Source organism: Hemitrygon akajei, chromosome 1 (genome assembly GCF_048418815.1).
Source record: "Hemitrygon akajei chromosome 1, sHemAka1.3, whole genome shotgun sequence".
Classification (NCBI taxonomy): domain Eukaryota; kingdom Metazoa; phylum Chordata; class Chondrichthyes; order Myliobatiformes; family Dasyatidae; genus Hemitrygon; species Hemitrygon akajei.
Genome location: NC_133124.1, coordinates 24,622,622 through 24,638,502, shown reverse-complemented (window position 1 = coordinate 24,638,502; position 15,881 = coordinate 24,622,622). Strand labels below are relative to the sequence as shown.

Sequence of the window (15,881 nt, the reverse complement as noted above, 5' to 3'; positions counted from 1 at the left end):
TAGCTGAAGCCATTATGACAAAGCAGTGCCACTCATCAAAATTTCAACTCATCCCTCCTCTACTGTGCTCAAGTGACACAAAACTATAATGCTTTTTAGAAATCTAATCCTCTAACTTGGCCTTAATGACTTCCAGGCCAAAGCAAAAATCTGTTTTCAAGGAATGAGATTCACAAATAAAGGGGCTGAATTATAATGCAAAATGTTATCTTCAACAAGACCTGCTAGTACTTAGATCGCAGTTAGCCAACCTGTCCATCAAAATCACTCAGCTCCAGGCTCCTTTCTAGCAGGTATTCCATTTAAGTACATTAAATTGCATAATAGTAGGAATTCTGACAAGCACTTAAGTCTATCTGATAATGGCGAAGAAGTGGATTGGGATCACTAGATTTCTGGCCTCAGACCCGAGCTTCAAATGCTTTTTAAACTCTATTTTTAATGCATTCCTTTGTATGAAGTTATCCACGACTCTAATACAACTTATATATTTTTTTAATCACATCTTTGAATTGATTTTAGATTGTGTTTTATGCACCTAAAATCTGGAAAATATTTTGTATTTCCTTAACAGGGAGACAGACCTATGATATAAGCAAACTATCGCAGTTGCTAGAAATAAAAATAAAACCATAGCTGCCGAATATTTTTAGAATTTTGTTTGATTTTGGATCTACCATGTGCTTTGAACCACCGTTTATTAGGAATTGGATTGTTGATATTTGCTGTTGTATTATGCTCCATATTTGACTGTCAATTATGCGTAAGCATTAGGAATTTATAATTACTTCTGTTACAATTTCTTTTTAAACCCAAGTGACAGATAATCAATTCTTGCGTGCAGCTAACTGCCTTGTAATTTGCTACAAAATTCAGCAAAGACAAACCAAATCTTTGCCAGAACTGGGAATGAGAAAACGAATTAATTTTAAGCTGGACAGCGAGTAGGGCGGGAAGCGATGGACTGGACAAAGGGAAGATCTCTAACAAGATTGAGAGAGAAAAATAGCTAGTGTAACAATGGTTTGACCATTTCTGAAACAGAGAAAGTGAAGTACCTGAAGTTGTAAACTCTATTTGGAAACCTGAAGGCTGAGTCTTGCCCTAATGGAAGATGGAGTGATACTCCCCAAGTTCACATCAGGCCTTGCTATAACAGTGCAGGAGGTCACAGAAAGGTAGGTCAGGGTGAGAGTGGACACAGGAACTGAAATTCCAGACAGCACTAAGCTGGAAGCTCCCTTGCAACCTGAACACAGATGTTCCACATTGTGGTTGGGTTTCTTCATTGGGCATGAGATCATATGGGGAACAGCAAGTACAACATGCAAGATTGGTAAAAGAGAAAATAACCCTTTGTTTTACCTGGTATGACTGTTTGGACAGTTGGATAGTTCAAATGGAAAAGGTGGAAGGAAAGGTGCGGCATCTCCCGCAACTGTATGAGAACATGCTATAACAAGAGGGGTGGTTGTTGGAACTGTATTTGCTTTGAAGTGTTGAAGGATGACAGAAGGGAATTCATTATCAAACTTTACAACTTCTCTTTGTACACTTCTTTTTCTGTTTCAAAAATGGGCAATTGATTTTTGATCCTGATTTGCTTTACTTTCTCCATTAGCAATATCGAATCTACTAGATTTTCCTACGGCTCTGCATTTTGCAGACTTAATCAAGTTTATTGTCATCTGACAGGGCATATATACAACTAAATGAGACAACAGCGCCCTCATGGTACCTACAGTATATCAAAGGGCGTATAAACAAAATATTACACTAATAAAACGTAATTCAAAATGCACGCGAAATATGCATCACAGGTAAACAGCAAGCAGCTGATGGTACTGTGTGTGCTTCACAGCTGTTTTATTCTTTTGATCAAATTCTAACTGACCCTATTAACAGAATGATTGTATCTACAGCTTCTCGCCAGTATAATCCCAGTCTCACCATAACAGAGATAATCCCTTTGCCCTATCCGTCCTCCCCATCTTAAAACTCACTTGTTTTCCTCTCTTTCCCAGTAATGAGGAAGGGTCCTCAGCCTGAAACATTAACTCCGGCTCTCTTTGCATGGGTACAATTAATGACAATCTACCTATATTACAGAGCAAGATTATAGACATAGATCACTACATCATAGAAACAGGCCTTTTGGCCCATCTATTGAAGGGATAAAAATCCTACCACTATTATATACCCATCTATTATCTGGTTTCTATACACCATCTGAATGACCAGCCTAGACTGCTTGGCTGGTATTCTACAAACCAGGTAACATGCACCTTGAAAGTGCTTGCTTCATACTGTCTGTCTCCCTGGTCACATCTCCATCAATGTTAGCTAAATATTAAACTGGAGATAATTACTTCTGCTGCATGCTATTTCTTGCTGTTTTAATATGCAAGGCAGCTGGTGCAAGGATTACTTATTCAAAAATTCAAGGAATTTTTAAAGTACATAGTAATACACAAAAAATGCTGGAGGAACTCAGCAGTCCAGGCTGCATCTAAGGAAAGGAGTAAACAGACGATGTTTCAGGCTGAAACCCTTCATCAGGATTGTTGATGAATTACATAAAGTAGATGATCAAGTATACAGTATAAATGCTTTACTCTTATTTTGTATTTGTGTATTTTTATACTGCATTGTAGCATGGGATAATTATTGTCAACAGTGTTCCTATTGGTATGAAATGTGAATCCATGGTTAATTATAATGTTTGGAGTTTCCTTCAATCCATCCAATCTGTTTCAGTTTCAGAGATAAGGATGGAATACCAGAACGCTGATGAAGTGATCTTTCCCAATTGATCATGGCTGCAAGTTAATACCAATCCCTTCAGAAGGACATTGCATTCGCCCATTGAGAAGTGTCTTCACAGTCTTTAATCACAGAGACATGGCACAAAAACTGGCCATTTGGCCCAAATAGTCCCTGCTGACCATAGTGTCCTTTCTACTAGTCCCAGTTGTCCACATTCGGCCTATGAATATCTTAGCTCTTCCCTTCCATGTATCTATCCAAGTGCCTTTTAAATGTTGCAATTGTACTTGATCAACCACTTCCTCTGGCAGGCAGCTCCTTCCAAGTACACACTACCCTCTGTGTAAAGAAGTCACTTCTCAGCCCTCTTTCAAATTTCTCCCCTCTTAACGAAGAGATAATGCTGAGGCTTTATAGGACACTTGTCAGGCCACACAGAGTATTGTCAACAGTTTTGGGCTCCATATCTCAGAAAGGATGTGTTGTCATTGGAGAGAGTCCAGAGGAGGTTCACGAGGATGATTCTGGGAATCAAGGGGTTAACATATGAGGAGCGTTTGGCAGCTTTGGGCCTGTAATTGCTGGAATTTAGAAGAATGCGGAGGAATCTCATTGAAAGCTACCGAATGTTGAAAGGACTAGATAAGGTGGATGTGGAGAGTATGTTTCCTCAAAATTGAGAGGTAACCCTTTAGAACAGAGGTAAAGAGGAATTTTTTTAGCCAGAGAGTAATGAATCTGTGGAATGCTCTGCCACAGACAGCTGGGGAGGCCAAGACTGTGGGTATATTTAAAGTGAAAATTGATAGCTTCCTGATTGGTCAGGGCATCAAAGATTATGGCGAGAAGGCAGGTGTATGGGGTTCAGTGGGATCCGGAATCAGCCATGATAGAATGGTGGACCAGACTCGATGGGCTGAATGGCCAAATTCAGCTCCTATGTCTTATGGTCTTATCTTGTATTTATGTCCTCTAGTTTTGGACTCCCAACCCCTGGGGAAAAGACCATCACCACCTACCTTATCCATACCCCTCAGGATTTCATAAACTTCTGTGAAGTTGCCCCTCAATCTCCTACTCTCCAAGGGATAAAGATCCATTTGGCCAACCTCTGTCTATAAATCAGGCCCTAAAGTCCAGGCAGCATCCTTGTAAATCTCCTCTGCACACTCGCCAGTTGACACTGTCTTCTGTCATTTCCTCATTAATGAATTTGGATCAGCAGGCAAGCAAATACTGTGTCAGCTGCTACTGCGCAGAATGGGCTGACAACTTAAATGGTTCCATCTCTTTGAAAGCTCTTTATGAATCAATGATGTAACATGGAAATCCCTGCACTGGGATATAGCAGAGAGGGACTAATACCCTCGTAAGTAAATTTGCTAGTGCTACACAGCTGGGTTTAAACTAGATTGGCATGCATGTAGGAGTCTGAGTAGGAGCAAGCCATTGGTTTATGTTGGGATTGAGTGAATTCCTTAATGACTATAAAATGATTAAGAATACTCTGAAGAGGGAAAACCAGGAGGGCAAAGAGAGGATGTGAGGTAAAGTTCAAGAGATTTGCAAGAGATTCTATGGCTATATTAAAAGGTGATTCAGGAGAGAGTAGATCCCTCAGAGGTGGGGAGTGGCCAAGTGGTTAAGGCTTTGGGCTGGCGATCTGAAGGTCGTTAGTTCGAGCCTCAGCCAAGGCAGCGTGTGTGTCCTTGAGCAAGGCACTTAACCACACACTGCTCCTGCACGTTTATAGCCCAGTGGCAGCGGCTGGTGTAGTATGGATAAGACAAGGCAAAAGATCAGCAAGGCTGCCTAAGTCTTGACCTGAAGGTGATGAGTGAGATTCTTTACAAATATTGGTTACTGAGGAGAAAATCATGGTTGCTCAATAGAAAAAGGAATCAAGTGGAGATGTTCTGATGGACATTTACATGACCAGCGAAGGAGTATTTGCTGTTTTACAGAATGCATCTTCAGACTTTGTGGGAAGCTAGAGAGGCAAGTGCAGAGGCCTGTGCAGAGGCATTTGCTTCATCATTAGCCACTGGTGAAGTTCCTGATGACTGGAAGGTGGTTAATAGTGTTCCCTTGTTTAAAAAGGATAGCAGGGGCAAGTCAGGGAACTGCAGGCTGGTCAACCTGACATCAGTAGTGGGAAAGTTACTGGAGGGATTCTGAGGGACAGGGTCTTCCAGCATTTGGATAGACAGGGTCTGATTATGAGTCAGCATGACTTGTCCATTTGAGGTTATACTTGATGAGCCTTTTAGAAGTTTATTGAAGATGTATCCAAAAGGATAGATGAGGATAGTGAGGTAGATGTTGTCCATTTGGACTTCAGCAAAGTCTCCAACTAGCTTCCCTACGGTAGGCTGGTCTGGAAGGTGAGATCCTATCGTATCTATGGAGTGATAGATGTGTTGAAAATTGGTTCGGAGGTAGGAAGAAGAGAGTGGTGGTTGAAGGTTATTTCTTGGAATAGAGGCCTGTGTCGGATGGTGTTCTGCAGTATGCTAGCATCACACACAGTATGCTGGAGGAACTCAGCAAAAAGCTGCCTGGTCTTCTGAGTTCCTCTAATATTTTGTGTGTGTTACTTGGATTTCCAGCATCTGCAGATTTTCTCTTGTTCGTGAGTATGTTGGGCTTTATCGGTCAAGGATTGAGCACATGAGTTGGGACATTACATTGCAACTGGTGAGGCTACAGTTGGAATATTCCGTACAGTTTTAGTCACCCTGCTCTAGGAAAACCGTGGCTAAATTGGAAACAGTGTAGAAAAGATCTATGAAGATATTGCCAGGACGGGAAGGCCTGAGTTATTGGGAGAGGTTAGTCAGGCCAGGTCTCTATTCCTTGGAACAAAGGAGAATGAACAGCAACCTTATAGAAGAGTTCAAAATTATGAGGGGTAGATAAGGTGGACAGTAACAGTCTTTTCCGCAGGGTGGTGGGAGGGGGGAATAGGTTTAGGGTGGGAGGGAAAAGATTTAAAAGGGACCTGAGGGGCAACTTTTTTTATGCAGAGGGTAGTGAGTTGCAGAGGAAATGGTTGAGGCAGGTACAATAGTATCGTTTATGAGCACTTGGATAAGTACAGTACATGGAGGCATAGGGGCCAAATTGGGACTAGCTGAGTGGGCATCATGGTCAGCAAGGCCTGAAGGGCCTGTATCTGGGCTGCAAAGCCCTATGAATTTATGGCAACGTCCTCTATGCATATGACTTCCACATTATCTTTCCGAAACTAGGGCTCTTGTGCATTGCATTACTTACCCTGGTATTCTTACTTGCCCACTGTCCCATTAAGAAATATTCTAAAAGATGCCACATACTACAACTATAGTACACAGATATCAGAGGGAAAGGCGATTTTAATCAAACTGACTGCTTCGTCCTGGATTGTGTCAACCCTTTGAAAATATTGGCAATATACCAATTTGTTTTGTGAAACATTTAATTGCCATCCCGTTCTTTTAATTTTCCTATTAATTAACCTTCTGATTTGTATTAAACTGCTTTGAATTCAGAATGAGTATTTTTCTACTTGTTTCTAATATAACCAAGGACCACAGAAGAAGTAAATTATAAAATAGACAGGAATTTGTATCCAAGATCATAGTCTGCATTATACCTTCATAAATACTTGATGAGGAAGCTCAGAATGCCTCGTCACATCTCTAACAATATAATCTGAATCTATAACTTCCAATAAAACTACGCCAAAATCTCTCTTCAATAGATTACTGAAACTGCAATAATGTATCACTCCATAATGTACTGGTTAGGCACAGGAGTACATTCAGCCAGAGATTCATTCCACCGAGATGTAACACTGAGCATCATAGGAAGTCATTCCTACCTGTGGCCATCAAACTTTACAACTCCTCCCTTGGACTGTCAGACACTCTGAGCCAATAGGCTGGTCCTGGACTTATTTCCACTTGGAATAATTAACTTATTATTATTTATGGTTTTATATTGCTATATTTCTGCACTATTTTTGGTTGGTGCGACTGTAACGAAACCCAATTTCCCTCTATGTCTGTCTGTCTGTTCTATGCAAACACAAACGTTCGACAAAGGTAGTAAATTCCCACAGAGAAAAGTTACAAAGAAAATTTAGGAGTCAACAAACAAAAAGTCAAATGAATGTTAATCCTGCAGGGATTATTGATGATAATTAAAGTCCTAGGGAAACAACAGAATTACACAGGCTGAAACCCATCATTAGTATGGTCAGTTGTGTGGACTCAACATTAATGCAGTTTGACCCCACTTAAGCGTACTGTGTTCAGTTCTGGTCACCTCACTACATGGCCAGCACAACACTGTGGGCCGAAGGGCCTGTAATATGCTGTAGATTTCAGTGTTCAATGTAACTCTGGTTACCTCTTAAGATAATATGACAAGCAACAATGGTTGCACAGCCTTATAAAATTAACCAAGTGATTTCAGAGAATAAGGATTGCAAATAAAGAGCCAAAACACTTTCCAGTAGTTTTGTAATCTTCGTTGCAATGCCAACTTCATTAGTACTTTCCTAAATTCTAAATGTTCCTGGTCATTTCAATCCTGTGTCAGGGCATCACTTGCCCATTCTAACAAACTCATTGTAACATCATATGCATGTGGTCACAACTGTAAATGCCAATGACAGTTCGGAGCTCCTGAAACCTCCCCAAGCAGAGAAATGACTCAAGCTGCCCACTAAATTGACTCAAAGACATTTTCAAGATCGGTGCTGGATCACTCGAGCATTGGCTGATTAATGGGCTATTTTCAAGACCTGAAAGGACTGCAAAATAAAATTCTACTTGGGTATATTAGGAGTGGCATTCAATGAAAGGGCTCTAGACTCAATTTATTTAAATAACTATCTGTAAAATCAATAGAACAAAATATCCTAGTTATTAGGTCACCAGGAACTTGTTATGAATTGTTTTTTTACACTTACTGTATTCTGAATTTTAAATAAATTCTTTGGTGCTGCTTGGGCTTTGCAGATTTTCAGATAGCTTGCCCAGTTAAACTCCTCTTCCTTGTAGCCTGAAAGAGAAATCAAAATCATGTTAATAATGGAAAATGTTCTCGGGCAATGTAATTACCATCATCTTAGATCACACAAATTTCACAAATCAAAATAACGTTATAAATGCAAATCAGATGGATCATTGTTTTGGCAGCAATCAATTTACCGTCCATAATTGCCTGACCAAACTAATCCTTTCCCTCTTGCATGACATAAGATTAATTTGACTTTCCAGATTAATTCAGAATGACACAAGTAATTCTCCAATTTCAGCACCTGCAGAGGCAGCTGTCACTAAGATCAATGCAGCATGCTTTTCAAGTGCGAGAATTACACACACTGCACTGTATTCTGGATTACTCATTAAAAAACATATATGTCACTCTCTAGTTGAGCTATCGGACCTTTAGGAGGATACAATTTGTGGCCGGTCTTCTCACACCATCCCACTGGATGGATATCAGGTGAGTCACTGTTAATCCAGAAATCAAAACATTCAGAATATCCGTCAAAGTGGAGCCTCAGGCGAACACCGCATACCTGACGGAAAGAAACAGTTAAGTTAATGTACGTAATTTTTTTAATTAACTATTTTAGTGGTCTATGAATTTGACCCTATATTTTTAATATGATTTGTTGTAGTGTCATTTTAAGCATTATCTCTATTAATAATACCTGGGACTGATTTTCCACTTTAACCTCTCGGTGCTAAAAAGCCTAACCAGAGAGGACACAGGATATCTAGATGTCAAGGATCTCCTATCAAAAATCTGGAGGGCTCTACTGTTGATGTGCATTCCTCCTTACTGGAGTTATGCATTCAGCATCAATAAGTATTTAAAATTTGGCATGAAATCATAACAAGGTTTTATTTTGAATAGCAGCAGATTAACATAGAACACCGAAACTTTGCTCCACGTTGTCCGTGCCAACCATGATGCCAGTAATGCCATCTGCCAGCATATGCTTAATATCCATCCATCCTCTGTCTCTTCATGTGCCTGTCTGAATGCCTCTTCAATGTAACCGCTGTATTCGTTTTCACCACTTCCCCTGATAGCACGGTCCAGAAACAACTGCTCCCTGTGTAAAACAAACTTCTTTAAAGTTTCCCCCCTCTCCCCTTCATATCTACACATGCTAGTATTTGACAGGTCTATCCTGGGAAAATAGGCTCTCACTATCTATGCCTCCCTCTCATAATTTACATACTTCAATCAGCCTCCAACACTCCTTAGAAGACAATCCAAGTTTATTTAACCATTACTTATAGCTAATACTATGCAGTTCAGTGAATATGCTGGTGAACTTCTCCTGCATTCTCTCCAAAGCCCCTACATCCTGTATTAACTAAAACTGCATATAGTGTTTTGATGCTGCACTACTACATGTAGTGTTTTGGCAAGTGTAGCCAAAACAAACAACACACACAAAATGCTGGTGGAACGCAGGAGGCCAGGCAGCATCTATAGGAAGAAATACAGTTGACGTTTCGGGCCGAGACCTTTCGTCAGGACTAACTGAAAGAAGAGATAGTAAGAGATTTGAAAGTGGGAGGGGGAGGGGGGGATCCAAAATGATAGGAGAAGACAGGAGGGGGAGGGATGAAGCTAAGAGCTGGAAAGGTGATTGGCAAAAGGGATACACAGCTGGAAAAGGGTGAGGATTATGGGATGGGAGGCCTAGGGAGAAAGAAAGGGGGAGGGGAGCACCAGGGGGAGATGGAGAGCAGGTCAGGAGTGATTGTGAGAGGGACAGAGAGAGAAAAAGAAAAAAAAGGGAAAAATCAATCAATAAATAAATAAATAAGGGATGGGGTAAGAAGGGGAGGAAGGGCACTAACAGAAGTTAAAGAAATCAATGTTTATGCCAAAACGAAGTTCAGCAGCATCTACAACATGACATGCCAACAATTATATTCAACACTATGATAAGGCAAATGTGTCTATCTTCCTTATGACCCTATCTACTTGTGTTGACACTTTCAGTGAGCTATGGACTTGCACCTCAAGATCCCTCTGCCCATCAAAACTCCTGCCATCTTCACATACTTTCCTCTTGCATTTGATCTCCGAAAGTGCAACATCTCGCCCGTGTCCAGATGAACCTGCAATTGCTATTTCTCCATTCATATTTTGACCTGAACTATATCCTACTGTACCCTTCGACAACCTTTCCCATCTCTGCCAGTTTTCAAGTTTTTCTCTGCAGACCTTCTACATTTTTGTCCAAATCATATATCCCAGCAATGATCCTTCTAATGACTGCATTTCCATTATCTTATTAGGCCGTCACTGCCACCCAGAAACCTAAGGCACTTTAATCCGAGAATATAAATATGAAATGTTATGGATGACTGATCTTCACCAGTCATTATAAAGCAAGCTGGGGCTACTTAAGGTCACAGAGGCTAGCTTGATCTCTGACAACCATGGTAACAACACACATCTAAAAATATTAAAACCAGAGAAAATCAGTGCATAATTCTAACATTTATTCAGTAGATATTAGATATATAAATTTTCTTAGTGTTGCGTATTTAACATTTTAATAATATTTGAATAATCTTGTATGTGTGTATATACGTTTGTGTTGAAAAAGCTTCGTGTTCATTTAAATAATTCATTATGTGTTTTATATATAAATACACGAATTGCATACGTCATCACGCTACCATGTTTTAGGTGCAAGCCTTGTTTAAAAGTAAACTTGAAGTTAGACTCGCACCCCTGGACTCCTGTGTCTTCCTTTGAATTAGTTTAATATATTGAAGTTTGAAAACCTAACACTTACCTCTGCAACTGACAGCACACAGAACGTGGAGGGATGTCGAGGATCAATACCTTCCAGTTTCATGCCTACTTTAAATCCATTTTTATTCTGGGGAACTAACTGAAACTGTAAAGAAAAATATATTAGTCTTTCTTCTCCATAATTGGCTCCAGTCATTGACAATGATTCACTGATATTTCAAAATAACTATTCATCATGTACAACTCCATGCTAGAATTGTTTACATTGTTTAAAATGTCAATACACATTACCTTGTACCTTACAATACAACATTTGGCCAAGTCTTTATGTATATTTAAGGCAGAGGTTGATAGATTCTTGATTGTTCAGTGCATGAAAGAATACAGGGAGAAGGCAGGTGATTGGGGCCAAGAGGAAAATTGAATCAGCCATGGATTCTTGATTGTTCAGTGCATGAAAGAATACAGGGAGAAGGCAGGTGATTGGGGCCAAGAGGAAAATTGAATCAGCCATGATGAAATGGCGGAGCGGACTCGATGGGCCAAATGGCCTCATTCTGTTCCAGCATTTTATGGTCTTGCGGTCTTATTAAGTTGGCATTCTAAGATACTTTGCATCAGGTCAGAGACAAACTATAACTTCTTTACCTTCCCATCGTTCTGGGTAACACCAGACTAGAATTCTTAGGTGGAATAAAGCCCACAATTGCACTCTACGCCTTTCTCAGCAGTCAAAGGAAATATCTATACTCAGCTTCTCAAAGATCATCTTCCTGAGTGGTCTGTGAGAGGGAGCTAACCTTAATCTCCCCTCACCTCCGCAGTAACCCGTCAGTTATTCAATTTCCTTCAGCAATGCCCATTCATCTGTAATAATGGCATCTGAAAATCATGACTTTTCATGGCACTAAAGGCCATTCAGCCCATCAAGCCTGTGTTAGCTCAGTGCAATCCCATCAATCTCATAACCCTAATTCCCAGTAGTTTATCTTCGCTCACACACCATCAACTCTGCCACCCGTATATACTCAGGGTGATTTACACTGATCAAAGAACCCATGCGAAAGGAGATAAAACCAGAGCACGGGAGTAAACCCAGTGGTCGCAAGCAGAACGTGCAAACTGTTCACACTGAGATCAGAACTGCCTTTCAATGCATTCTGGCCTTACTGCCTACTCTGCTGTAATGCATTGAAACAACAGTTTTCACAGAAATTCAGCTTATTGGAGATCACGTCCGGGAGCTTACTATTCTCTTCTATTTGGTTCGTTTGCTCAGCCACAAAGGTATGGTCTACGTCACCAAATTGCTGCATATTTTATAGAACATTTCAAAAAGCTTTCATTTTTTTTCTACATAATGCTTTGCATTGTTAACATTTCCATCACAATGTTACAATTTATTTATTTATTGCAATACAGCATGGATTAGGCCCGTCCGTCCCCTCAAACCACACCATCCAGCAATCCCCCATGGGACAGTTTAAAATGAGCAATTTAACCTACCAACTGGTACGTCTTTGGACTGTGGGAGGAAGCTGGAGAAAACAGGAGATGAATGATTGACAGACACATTTTAACTGAATATGAAGCACTGCATTACAGGCCACGTAGACTTAGAAAATCACTTCCCCCCCATCTGGGGATTGCCAATCAAGTAATTTGAATTCTTTCATGTTATTCAAATCTGCGAGGCAAAAAGTAAACAAGGAATTCACAGTAGCCAATTACTTGAGAATAGACAATAGACAGTAGGCGCAGGAGTAGGCCATTTGGCCCTTCTAGCCAGCACCGCCATTCACTGTGATCATGGCTGATCATACACAATCAGTATCCCGTTCCTGCCCTCTCCCCATATCCCTTGACCCCGCTATCTATAAGAGCTCTATCTAACTCTCTCTTGAATGCATCCAGAGACTTGGCCTCCACTGCCTTCTGGGGTAGAGCATTCCATATATCCACCACTCTCTGGGTGAAAAAGTTTTTCCGCATCTCTGTTCTAAATGGCCTACCCCTTATTCTTAAACTGTGGCCTCTAGTTCTGGACTCACCCATCAGCGGGAACATGCTTCCTGCCTCCAGTGTGTCCAATCCCTTAATAATCTTATATGTTTCAATCAGATCCCCTCTCATCCTTCTAAATTCCAGTGTATACAAGCCCAGTCGCTCCAATCTTTCAACATATGACAGTTCCGCCATTCCGGGAATTAACCTTGTGAACCTACGCTGCACTCCCTCAATAGCAAGAATGTCCTTCCTCAAATTTGAAGACCAAAACTGCACACAATACTCCAGGTGGGGTCTCACCAGGGCCCTGTACAGCTGCAGAAGGACCTCTTTACTCCTATACTCAATTCCTCTTGTTATAAAAGCCAGCATGCCATTAGCTTTCACTGCCTGCTGTACCTGCATGCTTGCTTTCATTGACTGATGTACAAGAACACCTAGATTTCGTTGTACTTCCCCTTTTCCTAACTTGACTCCATTTAGATAGTAATCTGCCTTCCAGTTCTTGCCACCAAAGTGTATAACCTCACATTTATCCACATTAAACTGCATCTGCCATACATTTGCCCACTCACCCAACCTGTCCAAGTCACCCTGCATTCTCATAACATCCTCCTGACATTTCACACTGCCACCCAGCTTTGTGTCATCAGCAAATTTGCTAATGTTACTTTTAATCCCTTCATCTAAATCATTAATGTATATTGTAAACAGCTGCGGTCCCAGCACCGAACCTTGCGGTACCCCACTGGTCACAGCCTGCCATTCCGAAAGGGACCCGTTAATTGCTACTCTTTGTTTCCTGTCAGCCAGCCAATTTTCAATCCATGTCAGTACTCTGCCCCCAATACCATGTGCCCTAATTTTGCCCACTAATCTCCTATGTGGGACTTTATCAAAAGCTTTCTGGAAGTCCAGGTACACTACATCCACTGGCTCTCCCTCGTCCATTTTCATAGTTACATCCTCAAAAAACTCCAGAAGATTAGTCAAGCATGATTTTCCCTTCATAAATCCATGCTGGCTCGGACTGATCCTTCTACTGCTATCCAAATGTGTCGTAATTTCCTCTTTTATAATTGACTCCAGCATCTTTCCCACCACTGACATCAGGCTAACCGGTCTATAATTCCCTGTTTTCTCTCTCCCTCCTTTCTTGAAAAGTGGGACAACATTAGCCACCCTCCAATCAGCAGGAACTGTTCCTGAATCTATAGAACATTGGAAAATGATTACCAATGCATCCACGATTTCTAGAGCCACCTCTTTAAGTACCCTGGGATGCAGACCATCAGGTCCCGGGGACTTATCAGCCTTCAGACTCAACGTCTATCCAACACCGTTTCTTGCCTAATATAAATTTCCTTCAGTTTATCCTTTACCCTAGTTCCTTTGGCCACTATTACATCTGGGAGATTGTTTGTGTCTTCCCTAGTGAAGACAGATCCAAAGTACCTGTTCAACTCATCTGCCATTTCCTTGTTCCCCATAATAAATTTACCTGTTTCTGTCTTCAATGGCCCAATTTTGGTCTTAACTATTTTTTTGCTATTCACATACCTAAAGAAGCTTTTACTATCCTTCTTTATATTCTTGGCTAGTTTACCTTCGTACCTCATTTTTTCTTGGCGTATTGCCTTTTTTGTTATCTTCTGTTGCTCTTTAAAAGCTTCCCAGTCCTCTGGTTTCCCGCTCATCTTTGCTATGTTATACTTCTTCTCTTTTAGTTTTTATACTGCCCTTTACTTCCCTCGTCAGCCACGGCCACCCCTTACTCCCCTTAGGATCTTTCTTCCTCTTTGGAATGAACCGATCCTGCAGCTTCTGCATTATTCCCAGAAATACCTGCCATTGTTGTTCCACTGTCTTCCCTGCTAGGGTATTGTTCTATTGAACTTTGGCCAGCTCCTCCCTCATAGCTCCATAGTTCCCTTTGTTCAACTGTAATACTGACACATCCGATTTTCCCTTCTCCTTCTCAAATTGTAGGTTAAAACATATCATATTATGGTCACTATCTCCTAATGGTTCCTTTATCTCGAGGTCCCTGATCAAATCCGGTTCATTGCACAACACTAAATCTAGAATTGCCTTCTCCCTGGTAGGCTCCAGTACAATCTGTTCTAAGAAACCATCTCCGAGGCACTCCACAAACTCCCTTTCTTGGGGTCCAGTACCATTCTGATTCTCCCAGTCTACCTGCATGTTGAAATCCCCCATGACAACTGTATCATTACCTTCGTGACATGCCAATTTTAACTCTTCATTCAACTTACACCCTACATCCAGACTGCTGTTTGGGGGCCTGTAGATAACTCCCATTCGGGTCTTTCTACCCTTAGAATTTCTCAGTTCTATCCATTCTGACTCTACATCCCCAGATTCTATGTCCCCCCCTCGCAAGGGACTGAATATCAACCCTCACCAACAGAGCCACCCCACCCCCTCTGCCAGTCAGTCTGTCCTTTCGATAAGATGTATATCCTTGAATATTCATTTCCCAGGCCCCGTCCGCTTGAAGCCATGTCTCAGTTATTCCCACAACATCGTACTTGCCAATTTCCAACTGAGCCTCAAGCTCATCTACTTTATTCCTTATACTTCGTGCATTCATATATAATACTTTTAATTCGGTACTCCCCTCTCCTTTCATATCAATTCCTATTTCACTTGGCCATACTGTATGATCTCTTCTTGAGCTTTCTACTCCATTGATTCTGTTGTCCTTTTTAACTTTTATTATTTTCTTCTTATTTTCACTTTCCCTTTAACTCCATCCTTATATTTCCAGTTCATCCCCTCCCCCCACTACTTAGTTTAAACACATCCATGTTGCAGTGGCAAACCTGTCTGCCAGAATGCTGGTCCCCCGCTTATTAAGGTGCACCCCATCCCTTTTGTACAATTCATCCCTACTCCAAAACAGATCCCAGTGGTCCAAGAATGTAAATCCTTGCTTCCTGCACCAGTTCCTCTGCCACACATTCAGAACCATTATCTCCCTGTTCCTGCCCTCTCCAGCACGAGGAACTGGAAGCAAACCAGAGATAACCACCCTGGAAGTCCTGCTTTTCAGCCTTCTTCCAAGTTCTCTGAAGTCCTGCTGCAGAATGTCCTTCCTCTTCTTCCTGATGTCATTTGTGCCAACATGCACTACCACTTCCGGCTGTTCACCTTCACCCTTGAGGATTCCCTGCAATCGGTCCGTGATGTCCTGGATCCTAGCACCAGGGAGGCAACACACCATCCTTAAATCTCACCTGTTGCCGCAGAAACCCCTTTCCATACCTCTTACTATGGAGTCCCCTACTACCATGGCTCTT

At 41.3% G+C, this 15,881-nt stretch overlaps 1 protein-coding gene across 7 annotated transcripts in view; it reads right to left on the bottom strand.

Annotated features, from left to right (window-relative positions):
* The window catches only part of LOC140724770 (lethal(3)malignant brain tumor-like protein 4), a 403,124-nt gene that overhangs the window by 264,051 nt on the left and 123,192 nt on the right, over positions 1 to 15,881 (bottom strand). For all 7 annotated transcript variants that reach the window (XM_073039328.1, XM_073039363.1, XM_073039353.1 and 4 more), the window contains 3 exons: positions 10,592 to 10,696; positions 8,203 to 8,338; positions 7,724 to 7,815 (listed from right to left, as the gene is read on the bottom strand). In XM_073039328.1, the coding sequence (XP_072895429.1) occupies positions 7,724 to 7,815; positions 8,203 to 8,338; positions 10,592 to 10,696 (333 nt within the window). The remainder of the gene's footprint in view (positions 1 to 7,723; positions 7,816 to 8,202; positions 8,339 to 10,591; positions 10,697 to 15,881) is intronic.